This window comes from Pteronotus mesoamericanus, unplaced genomic scaffold (assembly GCF_021234165.1).
Source record: "Pteronotus mesoamericanus isolate MK-2021 breed Mesoamerican mustached bat unplaced genomic scaffold, CSHL_Meso_final scaffold_21, whole genome shotgun sequence".
Taxonomy (NCBI): Eukaryota; Metazoa; Chordata; class Mammalia; order Chiroptera; family Mormoopidae; genus Pteronotus; species Pteronotus mesoamericanus.
In genome coordinates this window covers 12,625,509-12,643,746 of record NW_026555310.1, presented here as the reverse complement: position 1 = coordinate 12,643,746, position 18,238 = coordinate 12,625,509, and the positions used below count along the sequence as shown (strand labels likewise).

The 18,238-nt window shown below is 36.3% G+C and overlaps 1 protein-coding gene across 1 annotated transcript in view; it reads left to right on the top strand.

Annotated features, from left to right (window-relative positions):
• The window catches only part of REDIC1 (regulator of DNA class I crossover intermediates 1), a 48,552-nt gene that overhangs the window by 12,482 nt on the left and 17,832 nt on the right, over nucleotides 1–18,238 (top strand). Inside the window, exons 6-8 of the mRNA XM_054590885.1 lie at nucleotides 9,571–10,094; nucleotides 10,339–10,408; nucleotides 15,092–15,152. Coding sequence (XP_054446860.1) covers nucleotides 9,571–10,094; nucleotides 10,339–10,408; nucleotides 15,092–15,152 — 655 coding nt within the window. The remainder of the gene's footprint in view (nucleotides 1–9,570; nucleotides 10,095–10,338; nucleotides 10,409–15,091; nucleotides 15,153–18,238) is intronic.

Below are 18,238 nucleotides of genomic sequence, written 5' to 3'. Positions count from 1 at the left end.
TAAAATATAGCATTTAATTAAAATAGTTTTAAGTAATCATTTTCTAATGGGCACACATACCTTTTATTTATTGATTTAAAAATACTTTGGGCTAAAGGTGTTGTGCACCTGTTTTATAATCTCCAGAAATTACTAGTTTCTTTTTCTGTATCATAAACATTAATACCTTTTTCATTTACGGCAGTTGATCAGTGCCCCACTTTTATTTTCTTGATGTCTGATTATAAACTCTGGTTTATTGTTTTAAATCTGTTAAACTTGTAAAACCAGTTTGAGTCACACTTTGTAACTGGTGAAAAACCTTGACTCTGTAATCCTATTCCAGTCTTCCTTATTTTAGTAAATCGCACCATTATTCACTCAGTTGCTTAAACCAAAATAAAAGTTGTCCTTGATTCCTTCCTCCTTCCTTCAACTCCCAGTATCCATTTCTCCAACAGTATTGCCAATTCGGTATTCTAACAAACTTTAAGATTATCCTCATGTTTCTATCTCTAGGGTTCCATCCCAGTTTAAACTACCTTTGCCCCTTGCTATGAGAATTGTAACAGCCACATAACATTTGTTTTTGTTCCTTCCTTGTCCTTCAATCCATTTTAAAAAATAACTTTATCAATGTATAATCAACATACAACATACTGTATTTATCTAAAATGTGCACTTTGATAAGTTTTGATTTGTCAAACAAAATGAATATGAAACAGTATTCATCATCCCCGGTAGTTTTTTGGGCATCTTTGTAATCCCTTCCTCTGGCCAGTTCACATCTTACCCTCATTCCAAGGCAAATCTGCTTTCTCTATGGAGTTCTTTTGGTGCGGAGGTTTTTAAATTTTTTTTCCTACCATTTTTTACTAGATATAGGCTAGTAATATTTATTTTTTCTTTAGTGAGCTTTGATAGTTTGTGTCATACAATGAATGTATCCTATTTTCTGTGTTGTAGAATTTATTGACTTAAAGTCATTCAGAAAATCTCCTTTTTAAACATTTAAAATCTTTAACATCCATAGCGATGCCTTCTTTTCTCATTATTAATATGGTAAGTTGTATTTTTCCCCTTTTTTTCTTAGTCATTCTGATTAGAGATTTACCAGCTTTTTTTAATCTTCTAACTGAATCATCTCTGTTTCACTTTTTTTTTTTTTTTTTTGGTGCTCATTGAGTTATTTTTATTGCAACATTTTTGGTACCTTCCATGCCATATGGTTGCTTTGTATGCTAGCACTCATATGCTAAATAAGCATTAAATTTGCAATGTATGTTAGCAGTAAGGGCCCTCACTGTGGCAGGTCTGACTTCTGCTTCAACCTCCCCTGCTCAGTGCCCACTTCCCACAGACCGCCCAAGGGCTCTCTGTACTATAAGGATTTTTCTTCTTTATTGCATTAGCTCCTAGGCTGGCATTTTTATGGTAGAGATGTACTTATTGTTGTTGGCTAAAGAACATATTTCTTATTTTTCCATTTTTAGTCCATTGAATTCTGTTTTTACCTTTATTTTCTTTTTTCCGTTTACTTTGTATTTAATTTATCCTTTTTTTTCTTGTGGCTTAACGTGGTCTATCCTAGAAAATGCTCATGGACACTTGAGAAAAATGTATTTCTGCTGCTTTTGGGCGAAATGTCTGAAAAATATCAATTACATCCATCTAGTCCAGTGATTTTCAGCATTTTTCATCTCATGGCACACATAAAATAATTACTAAAATTCTGCGGCACACCAAATGTTTTTGCTGATCTGACAAAAAATAGGTATACGTATAATTTTGATTCATTCATATTGAATGGCTCTTTAATTTGACAGTCTAAGGGAAAAGAGGTCAGTGCCCCTGACTAAATTGTCAGGTGTTGCATGTGTTCAAAATTCTTGAAGCACACTGGTGCGCTGTGACACACTGGTTGAAAATTGCTGATCTAGTCTACCACGTCATTTAAGATCACCGTTTCCTTGTGGATTTTCTGTCCCGATATCTATACATTGATGTCAGTGGGTTGTTAAAGGCCCCCAGTACTATTATATTACTGTTGATCTCTTCTGTATGTTTGTCAACGTTTGCTTTATGTATTTAGCTACTCCTACATTGGGTGCATAGGTATTTATAAAAGTTACATTGTTTTGTTGTATTGGTTCCTTTATCATTATGAAATCTCTTTCTTTGTCTCTTTTTATAGCTTTTGTTCTAAAGTCCATTTTCTGAAAAAAGTATTGCTATCTCAGCTTTTAAAAAAATTGCATTTGCATGAAATATTTTTTTCCATCCCTTTACTTTCAGTCTGAAGTAGGTCTCTCTTCTGGGCAGCACATGTATAGGTTTTGTTTTTTTAAATCTCATCAGCCATGCTATGTCTTTTGTTTGGATCTCTAGTCCATTTAGAATTTAAGTAATTTTTAATAGGTGTGCAGCTGTTGCCAGTTTATTAATTGTATTCCGATTGTTTTTGTAGTTCTCTGTTCCTTATTCTCTTGATCTCTTATATGTTGATAACTTTCTGTAGTGTTATGTTTGAATTCCTTTTTCTTTATATCTTTTATATTTCTTATATGTTTTTGATTTGTGCCTCATATATACCAAATTATGTTTATAACAGTCTACTTAAATTTGATTATTGCATAAGTTTGATCACATTCTAAATCCACTACAATTTTTACTCACTCCCTCCATGTTTGTTTTTTCTGTTGTTATTTTTACTCCTTTTGCGTGTGCTTGTTTCCTTTATTGTTGTAATTACATACTTTTTGTGTTTCTACTTTTGTCCTTTAACCTTTGTCCTAGTTTTATAGTTCATTGGGTCATTGGTTTTACTAAGTGTTTGCCTTAGTCAGTGAGATATTTTTCTTTCTTTTATTTTCTTATTCATGTTTTGGATCTTTTCTACTTAAAGAAGTCTGTTTAATAGTTCCCATAATACTGGTATAGTGGTGATGAACTTTAGCTTTTTCTTGTCTGCAGAACCATTTCTCTCCTTCCATTCTGAATGACAGCCATGCTCAGTAGAGTAATACTGGCTGTAGGTTTTTGTTTTTCAACGCTTTAAATATTTTCTGCTATTTTTTTTTTCCTAGTCTGCAAAGTTTCTATCGAAGAATCAGCTGATAGTTTTATGGGAGCTCCCTTGTACAGAATTAACTTCTTTTCTCTTGCTACTTTTTGGATTTTCTCTTTATAACCTTTGCATTTTAATTATATGTCTTTAATTATGATGTGTACCTCTTTGGGTTCATCTGTTTGGGAACTCCACATTTTCTGGACATGTATGTCTATTTCCTTCACCATGTAGGGAAGTTTTCAGTCACTTATTCAAATAGTTTTTCAATGCTTTTTTTCTCTCTCTCTTCCCCTTCTGGTACCCGTATGATGTGAATGTTAGGTTTGATGTTGTTTCTGAGGTCCCTTAAACTGTCCTCATGGATATTTAAAAAAATTCCGTATTTATGCTGTTTCAAGTGGGTGTTTTCTACTGCCTTGTCTTCAAAATTGCTGATTTGATCCCCAGTCCATGTGATCTGCTGTTGATTCCATCTACTGTATTCTTCATTACAGTTATTGTATTCTTCATTTCTGACTGGTTCTTTTTCATGGCTCCTGTCTCTTCCCATTGTAAGTTCTCATTGAGTTCATTTATTCTTCCCCTAAGTTCATGGAACATCATCCTTAATAGCATTTTTTAAAACTCTGTGTCTGGTAGATTACTTGCCACACTCTCCTTTAGTTCTCTTTCAGAAGTTTAGTCCTGTTCTTTCGTTTGTGACTTGTTGCATTGTCTCATTATAGCCAACTCCCTGTGTTTGTTTGCATGTATTTAGGTAGGTCTGTTATGTCTTTTGGTTATGACAGAGAGGTCTTATGTAGAAAGTGATTCATGGAGCCCAGTGGCGCAGTCATTCTGGTCGCTTGAGCTTTGTGCTCTATGGGTTGAGTGCCCTCCTCTTGTAGTTGGGCCATAATTATTATTGGCAGTCAGTGGGTGAGGTTTACCCACAAGCTGACTGGCTGTGAGGACCGGCTGTGATTACAGCAGACTAGGTCTTGTATGGGTGTTGATTCCATGGAGTGTGAATTGCTTTAGTGGGGCTGTAGTGCCTGCTGAATTTCTCTTTTAAGTGTGTTATTTGTGGAGCTGGTTAGGTGGTTCTCTGATGTGGTCTGAAGCCTGCCACCGGGTATGTTGGGTCTGGAGTATACTGGGAAGTGCTCAGGTGTAGGCTAAGGCCAGCTGCACTTGTGCTACACTTGGGGCTGCCTGGTCAGACTTACTAGCTGGTTTGCAGTTGGTCACTTCTTGTGCTGGGCTTGGAGGCAGTTGGGAGAGGCCATGCTGTGAACGGAGGCTGACTGCCACAAGCATTGCGCTTGATGAAACTGTTCAGACCGAGACTGGTTGCTCCTTATGTTTGGGGCCACCTGGTGGGAGTTAACAATGCAAGTTGAGATGTGTCACTACTTATGCTCTGTGGTGGCCACCTAAGAAGAACTACAGGGCATGCCTTTTGGCTTGTGTACCTTTGAGAGATTTGGGGAAAGTCTGCAGTGCAATCTGAGACAGGCTGTTTGTGTGGAGGAGCCACGGGTAGAAGTTTGGGCCTGGGGACTGAGGTGGGTGGGATGGGGTGGGGTCTCAGGGAGTCACCAAGGCAGAGAGAATGTTGGTAGTCAGTTTATTGGAGAGCACAGATTTGGCTTGCACCTGTGCTGGGCTGGCTGGGTGAGCAGGAGTTCACCAAGGAAACTGGCATTTGCCAAAGCTTTCATCACTTGGGGAGAGTTGCCCTAACTTTTGCCTCTCTAACCCTCATGCAGAAGACAGTCACTTTAATAGTCAATTTAGTGTCTCCTCATATGTCCCTGGTGCTTTTTGACCTGCTGCCCTGGTGCTGGAGATTAGAGTGAGTGAGTTTTGAGTGAGTGAATTTGTGTGCTGGCTCTCTTAAGAGCAGCATGCCTTGGTCTTCTGCAGCCCTTTGTTTTTCTCAGATGCACTCCCTGTTTATTTTCACAACAAATTATTATGGGGACTTCTTTTCTGGCTCTGTTGCTCTGCACTAGGGAGCCAGGTGTGGGGCAGTTAGGTAGGGGGCACCCCTCAGCTGAAATATCCCTTCTGATTTTTAAACACTACATCTTGGTTGTTTCTCCTGCCTGTTCTGCATCTCTGCCCCTACTACCAATTTTGACATGACTTTTTCTTTAATTAAAAAAAAAGATTCTTACCTGAGGATATGTTTTATTGATTTGAGAGAGGGAGAAACATAGACTGTTGCCTCCCATAGGTGTCCCGACTTGGGATTGAACCCACAACCTTTGGTGTGTGGGACAGTACTCCAACCAACTAAGCCACCAGCCAAGGGATGGCTTTTTCTTTGTATTCTTAGTTATAGGAATTTTGTCCAGCTAGTCTTTAGGGGTTCTCAATGATGAGTATTCTATAATTTAGTTGTAATTTGGTGTGATCACGGGAAGAGGTAAGCACACAGTTTACCTACTTCACCATTGGGACTGGAAAACCCAATTAATACATTCTTTTGGCTTTATCTTTATCTTTATTATAAAACATGTTTTCTGTACATAAGCATAAATTTTTCATTTTTGATGGTCTTCATTATTTTGTGTAGATCTAGATTTTCACCTGGTAACACTTTTATTTTCCTGGAAAGATTTTCTTTAAACATTCTTGTATTGTGGCTCTTCTGGTAATTTTTTCATCTTTTGTATATTTGTAAGTCTTTATTTTGGTCTTCCTTTCAAAAGATGTCTTTTGACTTTCATTATTTCCAATTAGAAGTTGGCTATCTTATTTTTTTAATTATTTTATCCTTTTCATTGACATTTTTTCATTGCTTTTAGAATGAGAGGACATTTTTTCATTGCTTTTAGAATGAGAGGAAAGGAAAAAGAGAGTAAGAGAAACATCAGTGTGAGAAACATCAATTGGTTGCCTTGCAACATGCTCTGACTGGAAATTTAACCCACAACCTAGGCGTGTGCCCTGACTTGGAATAGAACCCACAACCTTTTGCTGTAGGGGATGATGCTCCAACCAACCAAGCCACACTGGCCAGGGTGTTGTCATTCTTAACATCTGCATATATATCTTTTCTTCTTTTTTTTTTTTTAAGATTTTTCCATCATGAATTTTCTACCATGGATTTCTATGCTATGATTGGGATGTCATTTTCATTTTATTTCTTGTGTTTATGCTGCATTGAGCTTCTTTGAATCTGTGTACTTACTGTTAAATTTGGAAAAATTTCAGCTGTTAGTTTTTCAAATGTTTTTTGTCTGATTTCTCTGTCCTTTTCTTGGGGACTCAAATCACATGTAAATTAATTCACTTGAAGTTGTGTCAAAATTTACTAATGCTTTGTTTATTTTTAATTTTTTTCTTGTTTCACTTTGCATAGATTATGTTGCTGTATGTATTTTCTTTGGTGTCTAATCTGGTAAACCTGTTGAGTGTACTTTTCATCTCTAGAAGGCAGATTAAATTATTCTTTACATCTTCCACATATCTTTAATATTCTCATTCTTTGCTCTCTCAAATATAGAGAATATAGTTATGTCTTTTAATGTAGTGGCCTACAAATTCTATCACTTCTGTCATTTCTTGATCGATTTCTAATAATTGATTTTTCTCCTCATCATGGGTTATATAACTTTGTTTTATTGCCTTCCTGGTAATTTTGTTTGGATTCTGTACATTGCGAATTTTATCTTTTTGGTTTTTCGTAATTTTTGTACTCCTGTAAATTGTACTAAGCTTTGTTCTGGGATACAATTTAGTTAGTTGGAAATAGTATGATCTTACTGAGGCTTTCCTTAAACTTTGCTAAATAGGAGCAGATACATCTTCAGTCTATGGCTAATTTTGTCCCCTGCTAAGACAATACCCTTCTGAGTACTCTCTGATTTCCTTTGAATTATAAGGTTTTTTCACTCTTGCTGGTGGGAACATAAAAATTTTCCCCTTGTTGTGTGAGCTTCTAGAATTAGTTCTAACTTCTTACCTTTGGTGTTTCTTTTCCCAGCCTTGGGTAATTACCTCATATGCATGTGCTGATTGGTACTTAACCTGGAAATTTGAGAATTCCCTGTTGATCTCTGGAGCTCTTTCTTTGTAACACTCTCCTTCATGGTACTCTACCCTATGAACTCTATCATCTGGAGTCTCTTTGAACCCCAAGCTCTATGTCCTCAACAAAGGGAGTCTGTAGGCTCTGAATGGGTGTTCCCTCTCTATTCTGTTGCTTGAATCCTCTCTCTAGGCAGTAATCTAGGAGAAATCACAGGATTCACCTCATTTGATTTCCCTCTTTCAGAAATCATTATCCTGTTCCACCTGGTGACCAGCTCATACCTGTTCAGGTGGCCTGAAAACCATTGTTTAATATATTTTTTCCTGGTGTGTGCGAGAGAGAGAGAGAGAGAGAGAGAGAGAGAGAGAGAGAGTGTCAGTCAGTCAGCAGGATAAATCTGGTCATTCTTGTTTCATTTTGGCCAGATAGAATTTCTGAAATCCATATTCACCTAGCAATCAGACTGAATTTTGCAAGTTAATATTACTTTTGTACTTAGAACCTTTCTATGTTTCTTAATGTTCCCCCCAAATGAAGCTCTGCATAATTTGGGCCCTTTTGTACCTTTTAAAACAGGTCACAAGTTTCCTTTCACTATTTCTATTCTAACTTTGTCTTGTTTTTGTTTCTCAAACATGCTGCAAACCTTATATTTGTTTTTATTATTCCATCCTTTTGTGTGTGCTTACTTTTTTTCTGTACATGTCTAATCATTCTGCTTATTAATAATCTTTAGCTTATTTATCGATTCCTTACTAGACATTTTACTGACCAAATTATCTGAAATGGGACCTCCAACACATGCTATTTCATCATGTGATCTTGTAGCACCTAAAAAGGTGCTATAATTATCTTTGTTTACTTCTTTATTTCTTTTATTCATTTTACTTATTAATGGTTAATTATCTTATTTATTATCTTTACTAGAATATAAGCTGTATTTTCTCCCTACCATGTAGTAGGCCTGCATTAAATATCTGTTTAATACACATAAAAGACATTTAGCTAATAAATTTTTCCTATTTTAGTGAATAATTTTTATATTTATAGGAAATATAAATTGTTAAAGTTGGATTGATTTGTCTTAATAAGACTTTTAAGTTTTTAATAACATTTCTGTCATCTCTACAAGTAGTAATCCTTCCCAGCATTCAGTCCCCAGTGCAGATGCTACCTGCCTGACTTTCTTCAAGCAAAACAATTTCTTTTTCATATTTACTATAGTAATACTTGACTACAGGATAGCACTTATCTTTAATTTTTTCTATCTTCTTTTAGACTATTTCTTGTGAGAAACAAGTGCATTGCGTATTTCTGTATACCCAAACCTCTCAGCGACTGATTCTCCTGAGTCAGAATACTTAAAAATAATTGTGCTTTCTAACTTATGAAGTGCTTTTACATTTATTTTCTTACTTAGAGTAATAGAAATGTCTCTGGTGTTAATGGTATATACTATTGCATACTTTAGGTTATGCCTTTTTATAAAACAGAATAGCATTATTCTGCCATAAACACCAATAAGATCCATATTGAGAAACAGTGTAGGATCATGATCTATGAACATTCATGGGCAAAACATCTCTTTTCTTTAATACCAAAGTGAATTCTTTTATCTCTCTTTCCCCAACATGTGGTGTACTCTCTGGAACACAACAGGTGTAACTGGTCATTAAATATTTAACAAGTAACTTAAAAAATAAAATTGGAAATCAATTATTTTAGCAATTCATGTTTCTTTTCTAAATTTTTTATGCTCTAATCTCTGTAACAACCTAACTCTAAATGATTTGTAGATAGCCAATGGCAGCAAAATCCAAAATATCTTGATTTCTAATTATTTTTTTTATGACAGCTTTTGATTCTTTCATACAGGTTGGACATAACCTAGAATTATGATTTCTGCAATAGAAATCGTACTTATGTTATCTAGTTTAACCATTTCATTTAATTCATTTAGCTCTTGGTTTTATTATATATACATTTGTATTTTTATTGCTCTTGGGGACATCAGAGTTGTTTTTATATTTTTGTTAGGTTGACAAATACGTATTATAATGTTCTCATAACTATTTGATTTAATATTTTAACATTGGGGATAAATTCTTTCTTCACAGTCTTAAAAACATCTTTCTCTGGTTAAATGCAGCATCAGTGACATATAGTGGTGGTTTCGTATGTTATTTGCTAGACATTATTACAGAAGATATACTATAGGTTGGTCATGTTTTGTTAGTGTAACAGTAAATTGAACCACATAGTAATTTTTCCACATTGAGATACTAAACTAAGTGTAGTTTATTTTACACTCACTAAGGCTTTACAAGTGCAATAGACAAATTTCCACCCAAAGTGATATGTATTTAAATTTAAAAAATAAAAGCATAATTTAGGGAGCTGTTAGTAGCTACTTAATATGTTTCCTAAGCATTTAAGAGTTTTTAAATGAAAATGCTCTATGCTTTTCTTGCTAAATATGATTTTGTTTACCTCAAAGTCCAGGAAATAGGAATTTCCTCACTGGAAGACCTGCTGTAGTTATGGGTGAAGATTGTGGAAGCGTGGATAAGAGAAGACACTCAGACTTCATCACTGAAGAGCAATCAGTACAACATATTTGGGGAGAAAATAGAAAAGATGTTTCAGATTTTCTTCAAGTTGTGAACCAGCCAACCTCTAGCCTTCTATCAGAAAAATTTGACTCTTTTATTAATGAAAATACGATCAATTTATTAAGAATAGATCAACAAGCCATAAAGAAACCATTTGACAAATGTGATTATGGCAGAGATATTTGTGCAGTCTCCAGTTCTGATAAAAACCATTCCTCTGATAGAAGCATTAGAAGTATTTTTACAGATCCAGAGTCAAATTTTAGTAGTTCTAACTTTAATGAAATAAGTTATCCAGAAAAGTGTCAGCCAAACAAGAATGATCAGAAAGAGTACAACAATAATGAGGGAAATAATCCCAATATATCTATTGAGAAGGATTGCTATATATCCAGCTCTGAAAAAAAAGGTTGGTGTTACGAATTAAAAATGTAGTAGTACTGGGTTTTTCTCTTTTCAGCTTTTGTGTGTGTATGTGTGTGTATTTGTATATTTGGAGGAATATGAAATTAAAAATAGAATGACATTCTATTATATGACATGTGGATAGGCATTTCCCTCTATTTGGGTCATACAAATAGCTTCAAATTAAAAAAAAAACAAAAATAGTTTATGCTCAAGTTTTAATTCAATGCATACTTTTGTTTTTAAAGGAAAATTTGAAAGGGGCTACCAAGAGAAGACAACACAGATGGAAATCCAGAAATATCCAGTGAACAATATGTAAGTTCTTGGGTAAATCTGGGGGTTGCAAATCGGAATTTAGTATAATGCACGTTGAGGGTTGAATTTATGCTAAGTGGAGGAGGCATATTGTTGTCTGAGGCTATGCAGGATGCCCTCAAAGAAGGATTACTAGTTGTAAGAATCTTGATTATATCACTCTGCTTGAGAGAATAGTATCTTTTCATCTGTATTTTGGTGTTAATTAGATTTGGTAAAACTGATTTATGAGTTCAAAAAAATTAAATACTCTTCAGGATATTAACTTACTAATTTGCAGTAAGAAATAGAAGGATTGTATGTATAGGAATGCTGTCTGGTGTAATAAGCATATTTTTTTTTCATTTTATTGATTATGCAATTATGGTTGCTCTGATTTTATCTTCTTTGCTCCCCTCCACTGAGCACTCTCCACACCCTTGGGCAATCCCCCCAAAATTGTTCATGTCCATAGGTTATACATATAAGTTCTTTGACTACTCCATTTCCTATACTGTACTTTACACCTTCATGGCTCTTCTCTAACTACCTGTTCGTACTTTTTAATCCCCTCACCTCTTCACCCACTGCCCCACAACCCCCTCCCATCTGGCAACCACCAAAATGCACTCTGTATCCATGATTCTGTCTCAGTTCTTCTTCTTTGCTTAATTTGTTTTTTAGATTTAATCATTGATATATTTGTATTTTTTGCCATTTTAGTGTTCCCTGTTTTGATCTTCTTTTTCTTAAATAAGTCCCTTTAACACTTCATGTAATAATGGTTTGGTGATGATGAACTCCTTTAGTTTTCTCTTGTCTGAGAAGCTCTTTATCTACCCTTAGATTCTAACTGATATCTTTGCTGGATAGAGCATTCCTGGCTGTAGGTCCCTGCTTTTCATGACTTTGAATATTTCTTGCCAATCCCATCTAGCCTGCAAAAATTCTTTTGAGAAATCAGCTGATAGTCTTATGGGTAATTTCCCCTATATAAGGTAGGTAACTGCTTTTCTCTTGTTGCCTTTAAGATGCTCTCTTAATGTTTGGAATTTTAATCATGATGTGTTTGGTAGTGGGCCTCTTTGTATCCATCTTGTTTGGGACTCTCTGTGCTTCCTGGACTTGCATGTCTATTTCCTTCACCAAATTAGGGAAATTGTCTCCCATTATTTTCTCAAATAGATTTCCTATTTCTTGCTTTTGCTCTTCTCCTTCTGGTACCTGTGTGTTGAGAATGTTGGACCTTTTGAAGTTGTCCCAGAAGCTGCTTTTTCTATCCTTTTGGATTATTTTTTCTTCTTGTTGTCCTGATTGGTTGTTTTTATGCTTCTTTATGTTCCATATCATTGATTTGATTCTTGGCCTCATCCACCCCACTGTTGTTCCCCCATAAATTGTTCTTTATTTCAGTTAGGGTATCTTTCATTTCTGACTTGATCTTTTTTATGGTGTTGAGGTCCTCAATAAGTTCCTTGAGCATCCTTATAACCAATGTTTTGAACTCTGCATCTGATAGATTGCTTATCTCCATTTCATTTAGCTCTTTTTCTGGAGTTTTGATCTATTCTTTCATTTGGGCCATGTTTCTTTGTCTCCTTATTTTGGCAGCCTCCCAGTGTTTGCTTCTGTGTTTTTGGTAGAGTTGCTTTTACTCCATGTCTTGGTAGAGTGGCTTAATATAGTAGGTGTCCTGTAGGGCCCAGTGGTACAACCTCCCCTGTCACCCAAGCTAGGTAGTGAAGGTGCACCCTTTGTGTGGGCTACCTCCTCTGGTAGTTTAGTTGAGCATTGGTTGCTGTTGACAGATCAGTAGGAGGATTTACCCAAGTCTGTCAATTTCAAAGATTGGCAGTGACCACTAACCACCAACCTTCACCTTCTGTGGAGGATCAGCTGTGCAGGAGCAGGATGGAGGTGCTCTGACATGGTCTGTGGCTGTCCACTGGGTGAGCTGACCCTGGGGTTTCCCAGGTGGTGCAGGCCAACATCAGCCCCCACCTGTGTTGTCTACAGGGCTTCCTAACCTGAGCTATAAAGCAGTCTGAGATGGCTGCTGCTTGTGCTGAGCTCGGAGATTCCCAGGCGAAGCCAAGCTGCAAATCTAGGTTGGCTGCTGCTAGTGCCAGGCCTGGGGCTCACTGAGGCCTCCTGTTGCTTGTTTGATAGGATTTAGGAAGTTGTGAAGCAGGAGCCACGACCAGCCATTCATATGGAAAAGCAGCTTGGGTGGGCCCTTAAGTTGGGTGGGATGACGTCTCTGGGGATCTCCAAGGCCAGTCAAACAGTGTTAGCCAGGTTGATGGAGTCTCAGATATGGCACCAGTCTGCTGGCTCTGGGGAGGGAAGGTTCAGCAAAGGGACAGTGGCCTCTGCTCATCTTGATGCCAGACACTTCAGTTGCTTCCTGTATGCCACTGGTACCTTTCAAGCTGCTACCCTGGTGCTGGAGCTCAGTGGGAGTGAGTCTGAGTGGGTGAGTCCTTGTGTGTGTTCTTTAAGAGGAATTGCTTGGGGCTCCAGCAGTTTCTGTCTTCCACAGCCTTAATTCCCGCTGTTTTTTGCTGCCAGATGTTGTAGGAACTTACATTCCTGGCACTGGAATCCTGGGCTGGGGGACCTGGTGTGGGGCTGGGACTCTTCAATCCCAAGATACGCCTCCCAAATTTTTATCCACCACATGTGGGTGAGCGACCAGTCTGTTCTGAGTCTGCCCTACCTCTTACCAGTCTGGATGGATGCGGTTTCTTTAATTCTGTAGTTGTCAGACTTGCACTTCCAGTCAACTCAATTTCTGACAGTTTTGAGTCATAGTTGTTCTATATTTTAGTTGTAGTTTTGATGTGGTTGTGCAAAGAGGCGAGCCATGTCTGCCTATGCTGCCATCCTGACTGGAAGTCTAATAAGTGTATTTTTTAACTTTTGGCAGCTCTCCATGGGAAGGTTGCTTGGTTATTACCAATCAGAACAAGGGAGTAATAGAATTCAAATTTTTATGGCATAAAGAAGCATATCAATAGTTTATGAAAATGGCATATGCTTTCATTTATTTGGGTCTTCCTTAATTTCTTTCTTCAGTGTTGTGTAGTTTTATAAGTACAGGTCTTTTACCTCCTTGGTTAAGTTTATTCCCAGGTACTTTGTTTTTCTTGTTGCTATATAGCAAGTGGGTTTTTTTCCTGATTTCTGGTTCTGATATTTCATTGTAGTATAAAAATGCTTTCAATTTCTGAATATTAACTTTGTATCTCACTGTTTTGCCAAATTCACTTATTAGGTCAAGTAGTTTTTTGATGGAGTCTATAGGATTTTCTATGTATACTATCATGTCATCTGCAAACAATGACAGTTTTACTTCCTCCTTTCCAATTTGGGTGCCTTGCAACACAATTTATAATAGCCAAGTGCTAGAAGCAACCTAAGCCCATCAATAAGTGAGTGGATCAAAAAACTATGGTACATTTACACAATGGAATACTATGCAGCAGAAAGAAAGAAGGAGCTCCTGCCCTTCACAACAGCTTGGAGGGAACTGGAGAGCGTTATGCTAAGTGAAATAAGCCAGGGGGCGAAAGACAAATACCATATGATCTCAGCTATAAGTGGAACCTAATCAACAAAACAGACAAGCAAGCAAAATATAACCTGCAACATTGAAAGAAAAAATAAACAGACAGTAACCAGAGGGGAGGAGGGAGAGGGGCAACAGGGAAAAGAAAGGGAAAGAAAGATCAAGTCAAGGGACATGTATAAAGGACCCACGGACAAAGCCAGAGTGGGGAAGGATTGAGGGTGGGACATGGGTGAGGGTGGAGCAGGGGAAAGTGGGGCAGGAAAATGGAGACAGATGTACTTGAATTTTTTAAAAAAAATTAAAAAAATAGTTTATGACACTGTAGTTATAGATAATTAAAGACAACTTGTAGTTTCAAAATAGTCCTAACTTTCTTGGTAGTAATTATGATTTATTCAAATATTGCTAATTGGAAATCATGACCTAGAATAGATTTTTATTCTGGAAGTATTTTTTTATGGATGGGATTGGCATAAGAAATTAATTAAAACAGATTCACAACATATTTAATAAAGTCAACAAATGAGATTCTTTGCTCTCATTTATGAATGAGAAAATTTGTGAATGGAAAACAGCATGTTAGGCTTTGAATTTTAAACTGTACTTTATGCCCTGGCCTGTGTGGCTCAGTTGGTTGAGTGTGCCATTCCATGAACCAAAGTGTTGTGGATTCTATCTGGGTCAGGGCATATGGCTGGGTTGCAGGCTTGGTTCCCAGTTGGGGCATGTAGAAGAGGCAATGGATTGATGTTTCTCTCTCACACTGATGTTTCTCTCCCTCTCTTTTTCCTTCCTTTCCCATCCTTTCTGAAATATCAAGAAGCATGTCCTCTGTAGAGGTTAAAAAGTAAATAAATACAATGTACTTTATAAAAATCATTTATAGCATGGTTCCTAAACCTGGCTAAACCCACATCACTTGAGGTAGTGATTTTAAAATACAAAAAGCAAGTTTGATCCACACATAATAAATAGGCTCCTTAGGATGGAGCTTATGAATCTTTATTTTTTTTAAAAAAAGCTTCCTTTATCATTTTGATTTGCAGCTAACTTTGGGAACCATAATTTAGAACAATGATTTTCAGAAAGAATAAAGCAAACTTTAATGCTGTCTTATTTATGACTCTTAGGAGTAATATCCCTTTGGAAGAATCACAGTCTAAGAAGTCATGGGGCTTTGGACTTGGCAAGGTAATGTACATCTTACATTATATTTCTAATTAATTCAGTTATATTATCATTTTATATTGTGATATTTGCAGTTTATTTTGATTTAACATTAGCTTTTCTAAAAACCCTACTTTGTAGGCTCTTTTTAAAAAATATTTTCATACTCAGGAAATTATAGCTTAGATCTAGAAATAAAATTACCATATTTTCAGAAACTGTAATGTGCTTTATTTGAGACAGACCAATATAGGTACATTTAAAACTTTTGATATCCTAGAAAATTCCTTACAAGATGAAAATGCTTTAGGTTTCAATGTGCTACAAGGGAACATGGTTATATATTTAGGAATACTGAAACATCTGCAAACATTGGTTATGTAAGTTGTAACCCTTGCTCATAATTAGAGTATATGATCGTTTTAAGTCCAGACATTGTGCTGGGAGTTTTATGTACGTTAATCTGCAAGAGCCTGATCCCATAAAATCTTCACAGTGAGACTCAAGCTCAGATTAAATAACTTTGTCAATGTCACACATTTGAGGCAGGATTCAAACTCTTGTCATCTGACTCTATATTTTTAACTATGTTAATTGTTTCATTTTTAATCTTCAATAAATATGAATTGAGTAGATTATGAATTCATTTAATAGGTATGTATTCAGTGTTTTCTACATTCTAGTCATTGGGGATACAGTGGTAAAAAAAAGTTGTAGTACTCATGAAGCTTATATTCCACTATGCACTACACTCTGAAAGGTGCAGAGATGAAAGGATATGGAACCTGTCTTTAAGAAGTTATAATCTAGTAGTTTCAGAAAGAGAAAAAATTAAATGCATTTTGATAAAGTGTTCTAATGGCGGTTTGTACAAAAGTGAGTGGGAACTTAGCAAAAGATACTTCTAAATTTCACAGGTAGTTGGAGGAAGATGTGATGGAAGAGAAAACTTTTCATCTGGGTATTCATAATCTTACCAAATGGACAAAATGCTTTCATTCTATGAAGAAGGAGGCAGCATAGATAGAACCAAAGATGTTAGAGAGTTAAAAACTGCAAGTAATTTGTTTAATTTTAGTTATTATTATTATTACTGTAGTACAAATTTCAAGGGATAGGAGGATGGCAAGAAATAATTTTGGACAATATAAAGGGGCCAGGTTGTAAAAGACCTTGTATGACATGTAATAATTTAATTTCCTCTCACTAAACTGAAAACAAAAAGCTCCTGAAAAAATTTTAGTGGAGGAGTATGATGACATTGGAGTATTAAGAAGTCATATCTTAGCAACAGTACGATGAGATTTGAGAAGAGGCGAGACTCAAGGCAGGGTCAGAAGTAATGAGGGCTTGAACTTGACCAGTGGCAGGAGGGATGGAAATGAGGGAAGAGCTATCAAAAATATTTTGAAGATCTATATTTGATAGGAATTGGTGATTAGTTTAAGGGAGAAGAAAAAAATTTGAAGACTTGGATTTATGATTTGGGGAAATGAATGGGTTGTTGATGGGATGGCGCCATTCACCAAGATTGAAAACATAGGAGGAGGCTGCAGAGAAGGTGAACTGCTTACCAAAATTCATGTACCATATTTTATAGAATAAAGCTGTTACTATGAAATGGCTACCCAGCCAAGGAACATATTTCCTAATCCTCTATCCAAGTGCAGCCTCATTGCTAGATCTCAATAATGGAATGTTATTAGAAGTGAGATGCATCTTTTCAAAAATTGTAGAAGTGAGATTTCATTTTCTAACATTATGCTTTTAATGGCTAGATGGCAGTGATGTCCTAAGGGATATTTGGAGCCACAAGATGGGAAAGACGGGGTCTCCAAATCACTAGTGGAAAAAAATAAATTGCCGACCAGGAAAACTTATTTGAGATTATTGCATGAGGAAGAAATAATAATGTTTGAACATTTTACATTTTGTGATTAAAAAATTACCTAGCATTACTCTGGCTGTTGTAAATAATGCTGCAATGAACATGGGGGTGAGGGTAATCTTTTTAAGTTAGTGTCTTAATTTCATTCAGAAAAAATAATCAAAAGTGGAATTAATGGGTCACATAGTAGCTCTGTTTTTAATTTTTTCGAGGAACCTCCATACTGCTTTTCATAGTGGCTGCACCAGTTTACGATACATTCTACCACAAGTGCGCGAGTTTCCTTTTCTCCATATCCTTTCTGACACTTGCTATTTCTTGTCTTTTTGATAACAGCCATTCCAACAGGTGTGAGGTAATAGCTCATTGTGGATTTTATTTGTATTTTCTTGATGATTCATGACACTGAGCACCTTTTCATGTATCTGTTGGCCATTTGTATGTCTTCTTTGCAAAAGTGCATATTCAGTTCCTCTGTCCGTTTTTTTAAATAGGGTTTTTTTTTTGGCCTTGAGTTGTATGAGTTCTTTATATATTTTGGATATAAACTTCTTAACAGAAATATGACTTAGATATTTTCTCCGATTCTGTAGGCTATTTCATTTTGTTGATGACTTCTTTTTGCCATGCAAAAGATTTTTAGTTTGATGTAGTCCCACTTGCTTAATTTTGCTTTTGATGTCAAATCTAAAAAGTCATTGCTAACATGGATGTCAGGATCTTACCACCTGTGTTTTGTGGAAGAGCCATGTATGCAGAGTGATCCTCAAATGCCAAAAGAGTCTAGAGGCCAAAGAATGAGTCAGGCAAGCCTAGCTTTTTGATTTAAATAATGTAATAGGAACTACATACCAAAAGCAGTCTCAGGTGGCAGCAAGACAAATGGATCCCTGGACTTCTACCCCCAAACTCTGTGCTTTGCAGTTCAAAGCAGTGAATTTCATGGGTGATCAAAGGGACCAGGTGTGTTGAGGATCTGGGGCTAGAGCAAGTTGAGAGAAATACTGAAGGCGCCTAGCTCCAGAAAGAGAATTAATGGGAATTCTGTGATCAGTCCAGAATTCTATGTATATATTGCAGAGCTCACCTGGGGGAAGAGAAAAATGTCAAAGGTCCAAGTTCACCCAAATGTCAAGATGGTACATGAGCTTTAATAACTTATGTTCTGCACAGTCTGTCTTTTCTTTTAAAAGTTTTATAGCTTCAGGTGTTAATATGCAAG